The sequence below is a fragment of the Montipora capricornis genome, chromosome 4 (assembly GCF_036669925.1).
Source record: "Montipora capricornis isolate CH-2021 chromosome 4, ASM3666992v2, whole genome shotgun sequence".
NCBI lineage: Eukaryota > Metazoa > Cnidaria > Anthozoa > Scleractinia > Acroporidae > Montipora > Montipora capricornis.
Window position 1 is genome coordinate 27,936,282 of NC_090886.1, and position 10,000 is coordinate 27,946,281.

Genomic DNA, 10,000 nt, shown 5'->3' on the forward strand with positions numbered 1-10,000 from the left:
ATATTGATAGAGCATGGGGTGGTAGGTCTAGGCGGCGTAACGAGCCCTCCCCCCCTCCCCCCTCCCCAACCGATGGCGCTTGAGGCGAAGGGTCTAATTGTTTTTGCCACACAATGTATTTCTTGGTCTTTCATTTACCTGTAATTTGATTGTTACCTTAAACAAACATTGAAATCTGATTGGTTGTTTTGTTTTACTGTTCTTTCCCATTGGCTGGGGAAATGGTGCGATTTAGAGCAAAAACTAGTGCGATTTGAGAATAAATCGCACTGCTAAGAACCAATCAGGTTGCAAGGATCACCAGTGATTTCTAAATGGATGAAATGAACAGTGATATCAAATTGTCTTTTGATACTCGCATTTGCCGACCATCGAATAAAAGACGTCACAAACTGAATAAAAACCTCTGGTTGGCACATTGATAGCTATTGGTGGCGTTACTCAGTGAAAATCTCGATTTAGGTTAACGAACGTTGCAATTTTCAAACCAACTCTTCTGATTTGGATTCCAAATCCACTGGTTGCTATTAAATGAAACTGAAGCAAAAGAACAAGCAGATGCCGTGTCGTAGCACACACAACGAGAGGTGTCTTTTTTATTTAGTTTTTTTTGTGCGTCAACTTATCAAAGTAGTTTCACAATTTTCGTCAGCAGCGAGGTATAATCGGGACCGGGAAAATGAAAGCGTTTTCTTCCCTGCAACTTCGATTTTCATGAGTTGAGGAGTCTGACCGAGCACTTCGCTTACATTTTATGGTAAAAACGGGGTGTAGATAACTTGTGCGTGTCATTGCTTTATTCTCATGTTAGATTTGGGAGCCTGTTGCACAAATTTCATACCTACAAATGAAGTATGTGCGAAAACCCAGCTAACATTACGTACAACAGTCAACTACTGAAATTTTGTCATTTTTCTAAAGGAACGACCTTTTATTGAATTTTATCATTCATTTCTCTTCTTTCTTGATTCGTTATCAGATTGCTGCATCTAAAGGTGAGTAGGCTAGCCAGCAAACTGCAGAGTCCCTGCAGAAAGGCTTATAGGTTGATTTTTTTTAGCAGTATCTAGTATAATTCCAAAACAAATTGACTTTTGTTGCCAAAAGGAATGAAATTGTTCATGTCCTGATAGCAAATCATACTCTTATTAGAATGGGCCTTAATCACACGGCGGCCATAGTTACATTTTGTAACTGAATCCCGAGAGATTCAAAACTTTTGTTTTTGCGCACCGAAACTCGTTCCCAAACATTTCAACTCGAGGCTCAGGGTACCAAATCTATTGTCTATGGCCAATATGGCCGCCGCGCGAATAAGGCCCATGGCAGTAGTTTGCAAAATCGAAGAATATATTGTAATTGAACTATTCCTCGTTTAGAAGTAAAGGATCTGAAGCTTGGTTACAAACAAGTTTAGTGTACACGTAGGAACAAAGTACTGTTTGTTTGAATTTAAACTAGATATGGAACGAAATGAAACCGGAATACTAGTTTTGTTTTCTATTTTTTCGCGGAGGATCCGATGATTTTGGCCATTTCCGAGTTCATGTCTGTCTCTACTTCAAAGGAAGTCTAAGTGCGAAGTTCAAGTTTTCTTATGAAATTAGCTTTCATTCATATGTAAAGTAGAACTAATTACCATCATAAAAACTTCGCAATTAGATTCGCTGTGAAAAGGAGGCAGACGTGAACTCAGAAATGGCCTATCGGCACGGCTCATCAGCGTACTTGTGTCTATTAGGTTGCATTGCAGGAGACTTGAGGTACAAAGAACATGATGGAACCTATGTGGATTGTACGGACAAGATGTCGGTTAGTTGTTAGTACGGTCTTGTGTTGTATATTCGGCTTTTCTTTGCTTCCGAAAACATCTCGGCCAAACATTAATTTTACTTTTAATAGAAGCAACAACGTTCTCGCTTGATGGGTATTCTCTAGCTCTGTTACGTTACTTGTTTTGAGAAAGCCCTCGCGCACCCATGCATAATTTTTGTCCCGTTGGTTTAGCCTCGCGTTCAACGCTGCTTTTGCAGGAGGCTCGAAAGGGATTGACTTAAAATGAAATATCATTCGCGGTTATTGGATATGAGACTGGTTAAAGGCAACTCATATCCAACGCGCGCTCAAGGAATAATTGTTAAATATTCTACCATTCATGCATTAGTCTGTCTGCTTCCTTTTTTGGCTGTTAAACTTTTTACGAACATTTCTCTTCGTCAGGGTATGCTGGTGCCTTCTCACGTTCAAGGACTATACGGTATCCAAAACGATACTTTGACTGTTTCCAAAACCCAAATTCAGACTTTTCATCTTTATCCGTGTGCTGAGGGGTTAAGGTTTGAATTCAGCGATGTTCGGTTCTCTGGGAGCCTGGGCGTTTTGCGCTCTGCCCAGGACAGCATTCACGCAGACCTTGATAAAAGTTACACTGTAACCTAGTTTAGATATTCCTTTCTTTCAGTTTTTAATTCCGTGTCCTTGCCTCGTTTATTACAAGAGTGGCTTTTACTAGTATCCAAATTTTACATAATATTTTGTGGGGTCACGACCTGTTTGAATGGCTGTTATTTGGCGTTCACACCGGTGCGGCTTTAGTTAAGTGGCTTCCATTCAGCACCAAAATTAATCACTACTTTGGCCAGTCACAACAAACTTAGGCTATGAAAGGGGCCAATCGTGACGCAAAGCAAATACATTCAGCCGGCACAAAGCGCCACATGCCAGCAAAAATATAAGGATTTATATGGGAATCCCGATAAAAGACCTGAGAAGATAATTTTGCGAAAAAAATTGTTAATTAAAAAGCCTAACCCTATTGCCATTGTGGATCGCTTCCTTCCTGTGTGGTTTTTCCAGATTCGATGCGAATTGAGCCATTATCAGTTCATCGGTTGTTTATAGTAAAATACCAAGGCTGAACACTCAATTGTCACCAGCCCATCAAATTCAGTTAAATATTCCTGGTTAAAATGTTCCCACGGTTAAAACCACACAATAGAATTCAAGCGCAAAGGTTTTTCTTTCATTTCAATCCGCTAGCCGCGCAATTGAAGCCCTGCCAGTGACTTCAGGCGAGTGTTAATGTCCCAAACGAATCGATAAAACGATTTAACAATCAACACTACACGGCGACCTTTGAGTTTTCGCCTGGTTACGAGTCTATTCTTGCGGGTCTTTGTTTGTCTTTATTCGTTTACTAAGTGGTAACGAGTCTTTGTTTGTCTTTTTCGTTACGAAGCCGGAAACAAATTCTCGTAACCAAGTGGAAACTCAACGGTCGTTGTCGTGTTGATTGCTAAAAAGGCTCTTTTTTATCGTTTTATCGATTCGTTTGGGACACTAACACCCGCCTGAAGTCGCTGACAAGGCTTCAATTGCGCGGCTAGTGGATTGAAATGAAAGAAAAACCTTTGCCCTTGAATTATAAGGTGGAATTTTAACCGTGGAAACATTTAACCAAGAATATTTGACTGAATTTGGTGGGGTCGTGAGAATTGAGTGTTCAACCTTGTATTTTACTATAACCGTTACCGATGAACTGATAATGGCTTAATTCGCGTCGAATCTGGAAAAACCACGCAGGAAGGAAGCAACGCACAGTGGCAATAAGGTTAGGCTTTTTAATTAACAATTTTTTCGTAAAATTATCTTCTGAGGTCTTTTATCGGGATTCCCATACACTGAAATCCTTATATTTTTGTTGGCTTTCCCTCACACTGAGCTTGGGGCGCCTGTGAGGGCACTTGCAAACACGTGCAACAGCCCAATTGGCTGAAAAAAATAACACGAGATTTTTGAGCCCGTAACCATGCGTAGAAGTGATAGACCAATCAAATTGCAAAGTTAGTTTTGACTCTCATTTTCAACCATATCTTTTCACGAAATTAACTCTAATTATTATCCAACCGTTTATAGTTCTTGTACAAAAAACACACGAAAGGAGCACAAATATTCCACTATGTACGTTGTACCGTTAGTTATTAGTAGTACACTTGGTTATTGTGCAGTAGAAAACCGGTTTGGCTAGTTTAGTTGCTGGCGTTGCCCCGTACGCACAAATCTGCCACACGTTCTCGGTTGTTTACAATTCATTTGCTAAAAATATATTGCAAAAAAAGTTGGATAATAAATAGCTTACTAGGTGTTTTGATGTGTGGTATCTCTGAGTATTTCTACTCTTGCTTGTATTTTGACTCGCCCTACCGGGCTCGTCAAAATACAGCACAACTCGTAAAAAATACTTCGCGATACTACACACCAAAACATCTAATAAGATATATATATATCGCGTGTTGCCACAACGCTGCTGTCTCGTACTTTTAAGTAACTCACTAAGTGCTGTTTAAACTGTCCTCGGCAAGAGCGACGATTTCGTTCATTTTGCGGTTGTCCTTAATGTGTGACATATCAGATATCAATTCAGCTGCCAAGTTTGTGCTAATTGTTGAAAAGGAGGCTTCTTTCCAGCGTCTTTTGGATGACAATATTCTACAAAAGCTGTACCCGTGCATTGTCATCACGGTGAGTACTGCAAAACTTTCCAGTTTACGAGCGGTTGTCGATCACTACGGTTGCTAAGACTAGACACAACGCAAGGGATAGTGCACAGTGCACGAGGTAAGTCGCGTGGACAGCCGACCCTTGACGCGGGACGAGCCAATATGGCGCCTTGACGCAAAAGACCTTTCCACGATGTCACTCCAAAATTGCAACATTTGAACAAAAAGTAATCCTATATCGATTTATTATACCAAATGTACTGTACTTGCAAGGTTCAAGAGTTTTAATTGAAAATTCCAAGAAATATGACCGAAACTCAGTAAAAGTTTAACAAGTCTACACTGAAGAAATATCTATGGGCATAAATTTCTGTTGGTTGTGTTGGTTGCATATTTTAGTACGCATAATTGTTCGTGTTTTAATTGGATTCTTATCGAGCATTACGGGTACACTAAATTGGACTCGATAAATTTATTCGTCAAAGTTTATTCTGCAAAACTTGTTTTTGCCAAACCTAAGGATCCTGTACTGAGGCAAAAACAAACCGACGCCATTTCCTCTGTTCGGTGCTGCAGTGACAGTGATCACGAGTACATCGCTAAGGGAACACGTCGGAGGCGGCTTTTTCTTTCCACAAAAAGAAAGACCCTGCTTTTTCAGAGCATACTTTTCAAACTAACCGCACAGTTGCTTGGGGGATTCTCTAAAATGATCACCACCAACCGAATGTACCATCAACATCTCAGTTTGGAAGCTTGGCACATGAAAGTCGCTCCCTCTCCTTCGAACCGCGGTGATGGCGTTCTTTCACCTAACACCTATTTGCACCTTATTAATTAAAAGAAAAGGACGCTAATTACTATTAATGAGAACATTCTTTCCGTTGTTAAGCAAATTAGCGAGCATATGTTAAGACTTCTGCGATAAACAGAACTCCGGTTTTCCCTTTTCCACAAAAACCAATATTTGATATGATTTGCGTTAATTTGCGGAATTCAGTTTTCAGTGTCCCTGTTCTGTTGCATTTTTTAATACCTGTCGCACTTTGTAATAAAACTGTCGCACTTTGTAATAACACTTGTCGCACTTTGTAATGACACTTGTCGCACTTTGTAATAAATTAAGCTGCCGCACTTTGTAATAATAAGTTGTCGCACTTTATAATAAGCTTTCAAATTTCCTTTGAATGGCATGTTTGGTAGAAATTGCATATGACTTAAATACTTTCCAGCGTACAAATACGTTCCTCCTTGATATTTTGCTCTGCACACTAAACTGAGGGGAGGAAAAAAGAAACGCGTTCTCCTACGCGCTTCTAGCAATTTTTACCTTGGAAATCACACAGCTTGCTTAGCAACGATGGAATACAATAAGGGAACGGAGCGGAAATAACTGCGCGAGAGGGTTCGGTTCAAGGGTTAGTAAAGGAGATTGAGGCTTCAAGTGACTTGTTCTATATGAGTCTTTTTTTGGGGGGGGGGGGGGGGAGGGGTAGTCACAGGATTTAAAATAGTTACTACAATCGTAGCTAAAAGTCGGGGTACCTTGAACACCATTACAAGACAAATCCCAAAGTTCTTCGAAATATACCCGCAACCCAGTGTAAATGGTCTATAGGTCTGCGCAGTAGATGCAAGCACGGTAAATGATCGAATTTAAAGTTGTATCGTTCTTCTCTTGGTGTGTGCTGAGGCATTGGAAGATGGGAGTGACAGTGAGGGGTGGAGCCATGAAAGCAAAGACTGGATAGATCCTTTCTTATATTCTGAATTTCTGATGCATTATATCTTCAAGATTGCAGAAATGGTCCTTGTGGCCTATTTGATGAAGAAAATCATTTTTTCACTGCTGCCTCTGGATCAAAATCCACAAGTGATGGGTCCCCTAGTGAAATTGCCATGAGATCTTCAAGGGTTTATCCACCAAGAGAGGAACGTGAATCATTCTTGAATTTTGCGCTGATTATGCCCTTTCACAGTTGAGCAGCGGAGTTAGAAAGAAGCGATAAGATTTCAACCAAGTGGAGTCCATCTTTGAGATCATCTTTGTAGACTTCCTTTGTTAGAAGTGTGATCACCTCAAATTGACCTCATCGATCTAGGGAAAGAGGCATTTGTACGTCTCATACAATGGTTTCCACCAATGCTTCAAGGCAAAGGCTGTCACATTGCATCCATTCCACCTCAGTGGATCTCTTTTAAGGTTCTGGTCAGTACTCAGTTCAAGAGTAAAGCATATCTTGATCTGTGATCAAGGTGAGCTTTGCTCTTGCATTGTAGTAAGACTAGCATGTCTTTAACCACTTGGTTGGGAGCTGAGGAAAACTTTTTGCCCGGGATTTCCGAAAGAACAACAAATCTCTCCTTCTGTCCTGAGCATCATCACTCAGCAGCAAAGTAAACGGATTTCTCTCAGAGAAGACATATGCTTTTTTAAACACACGGCCAGTATATAGGAAAGGAACGAGAGGTGCTTGAACAAGATCAACACCGTATACAAATACCTATCCACCTTTCTGAAAACGAGACCGTTGAAATCATGATATCCACGAGCGACGACACCACCCTCACAGAAAGGCTCCCGAATTTTGGGAAAAACCCGATGCTTCCGAGGCGTTATTTTCTTCAGGGTTTTCGTGGCCTAACCGTGTATGCCGTATGAATAATAACCTGTGTAAAGTCAGCGTCCGTTTTCGTGGTCTCGATGGTGGTTAACGTGGCATCGTCAGGGATGCAGGAATGGCGCAGTGGTGAGAGCACTCGCCTCCCACCAATGTGGCCCGGGTTCGATTCCCGGACTCGGCGTCATATGTGGGTTGAGTTTGTTGGTTCTCTACTCTGCACCGAGAGGTTTTCTCCGGGTACTCCGGTTTCCCCTTTCCTCAAAAACCAACATTTGACTTGATTTACTTTCATTGTTCATTTCAGTTTACAGTGTCCCCAATTAGCGCTCCAGCGCTAGAACGACTAGACACTTAAATAAAGTTTCTTTCCTTTTTGTCAGCGTCAGAAGCCTAATTAAAAAGTTTGGATCTGGAGAGTGATTAGTAGGCTAAAATAAAACTCTCTGCAAAGTGTAAAATAATTATCTGGAGCAGATTCCTTTGCACCTTCACAATTGAAAAATCTTAAGGAGAGAGTTTCACCTTCGCCTGTTAGTCACTTTTCAGCAATAAAAAATGGGGCTTACTAAGTTCGTTGCCATGGTAATTAATTACGTCACATTGATATGTGCATCTTGTTAAGCAATTACTAGCACTTCATGTCGTACCATAACATTGCCTTTAAGTGAAACTGTGTTGAAGAGTTAATCCTTCTAATAAGACATTCCCCAAAAATGGTTGAAACCGGTTTGAGCCACCTTAAGTCATGTACAATTTCTACCAAACATGCCATTCAAAGGAAATTTGAAAGCTTATTACAAAGTGTGACAACTTGCTATTACAAAGTGCGACTGCTTAATTTATTACAAAGCGCGACAACATGAAATTAAAAAGGTGAGACAGCTATTTTATTAGAAAGTGCGACAAGTGTTTTTACAAAGTACGACAGAACAGTCCCCAATTAGAGCTCCAGCGCTAGAAGACTAGACACTTAAATAAATTTCCTTTCCTTTCCTTTCCTACATTTAGCGCTGAGGCGTTAATTGGTGACACTACAGAAATCAAATCAAATTAACTCATATCAAATCATTGGTTGGGGAAAACCGGAGTACCGGAGAAAAACCTCTTGGAACAAAGTTGAGAACCAACTGTTAACTTGAAATGGGAGCAGGGATAGCGCAGTGTGGCTCAGATTCGATTCCCAGATTTTTGATTTTTGCGTCACATGTGGGTTGTCTTTTGTTGCATTACATAGAAAGAAATTTTTTGACCTATTTCCGTCCTGAAAATATTCTGGAAATAAAAATATATTTGGTTCCATCCACGTCTTAGTGACGTTTATAAAATATTTATATCGCTCTTTGCCTTCGAAATAACAGTGCCCTGCCGATACTTAGCGTTATTTATTTGTGTGAAATAACTTTTCGTACCACTGAAGTCGTTCAGTTTACCCTGAGCTTTGTAATGTATGAGAGTTGGAAATCATCGCAGTTGATCAGCAGCATGCAATTGCAAAATAAGCCATAAGAAATTTTTTCTTTTCAATTTTAGCCGTTCAAACTTATGAACATTTCATATTTTCCGTATCATTCCTGATCTTTGTGTCGTACAAGGCATCACGTGTTGCATAATGGAAAGGCATGGAGTCTTACCTACAAAGACCACCGTGACTCAATTCGGAGGGTATTTTTACGTCAACTCAAAGGCTCCCTTTTTATTTATTTATTTATTTGCGTGCAATTAACGGTGACAAGCTGTAGCTATCACAATTACTTCAACGTTTAAGTGGAGTCAAAAGTAATATTCTGTCAAGAATAATTAATAGCGGGAGTTTTCCGAATATCTTGCCTATTTAAGCACGCTGGGTGACATACATTTTAAATCGACGAAGGAGGAAGACTCTTATTCGCAACAAAAAAACAAGCTATCCTCGCAAACATCAGTGATGGGCGTTAAATCCGTTCGCTATGTTGTTCTCCTTGTTTTGCTACTAAGTGCACTGCTTCAGTACCAAGCTGTTCTTAATGGCTTGGGTAGAACGATTGTAGGAAAAAAATTCTATCAGAGGAAGAGAAAATATTTGGTAAGTAGAAAATGTTTATTTGTTCTTTTAAATGTAAGCCTGACTTCTCTTTTGCCCCTATACTTGAAATAGACCTTTGATCTCATCGAAATTACTTTAAATAAAAGCTGGCCGAGTTGAATTGTAAAAGATCAACCCAGGTTTTAACCCAAAAAAAAAAGAAAAAAGAAAAAGAAAAGAACAAATTCCAAAAGATTGGTTTGGCACTCATTATCTATCAACGATTGTATTTCCGTCAAGAGCTGGGATCAACAAGAAACCGTTTTTTTCTAGTTGAATTTTGATAAATCTAAACTTGGCAGCATCTATATCAATCAGAAATGAAACCTATTGGCCGGTTATTTTAAAATTTGGAGATTTCTTCGACATGATGAACGTGTTTAGGTGAAAACGAAATTCGACTTCTAGATGAAGCAAGTTGACAATCCAAGAACTTACCTTGTCCAAATTAGCCTCTCGTTTGTTGTAAACGTTGCGAGCAATTTTAAAGACAATCAAATTAAACGTTGCAATACTCAGACACTCAGGCCCAATTCACACGGTACCGGGCGAATTTTCTACCGATCGAAAAATTTGACCAGCCATTTTGTTTGCACGAAATCGTGCAAAATTTTCACTCTGGTCACACGGAACTGACAAAACGGGTTAAAGTTTAACCGTTGTCAATGGTTTGACCATCTGTTCATGCGCAGAGCGCTACTTCACGAAATCCAAAATGGCGTCAAGAAAGAGAATACCAAACGATAGTAGCTGAGTTACCACGCATCTATGCAACCACACCTTTGCCGTGCAAAATTTGGATGGTCAAGGTGTTC

The 10,000-nt window shown here is 40.0% G+C and overlaps 1 protein-coding gene and 1 long non-coding RNA gene across 2 annotated transcripts in view; both read left to right on the top strand.

The window, feature by feature from the left end:
- Positions 1-10,000, top strand: part of LOC138046438 (meiotic recombination protein SPO11-like) — a 36,754-nt gene that overhangs the window by 12,283 nt on the left and 14,471 nt on the right. The window contains exons 6-9 of the mRNA XM_068893075.1: positions 980-995; positions 1,742-1,812; positions 2,221-2,257; positions 4,412-4,521. Coding sequence (XP_068749176.1) covers positions 980-995; positions 1,742-1,812; positions 2,221-2,257; positions 4,412-4,521 — 234 coding nt within the window. The remainder of the gene's footprint in view (positions 1-979; positions 996-1,741; positions 1,813-2,220; positions 2,258-4,411; positions 4,522-10,000) is intronic.
- The window catches only part of LOC138044579 (uncharacterized), a 1,909-nt gene continuing 852 nt past the window's right edge, over positions 8,944-10,000 (top strand). The window contains exon 1 of the long non-coding RNA XR_011131473.1: positions 8,944-9,185. This is a non-coding gene — a long non-coding RNA (uncharacterized lncRNA). The remainder of the gene's footprint in view (positions 9,186-10,000) is intronic.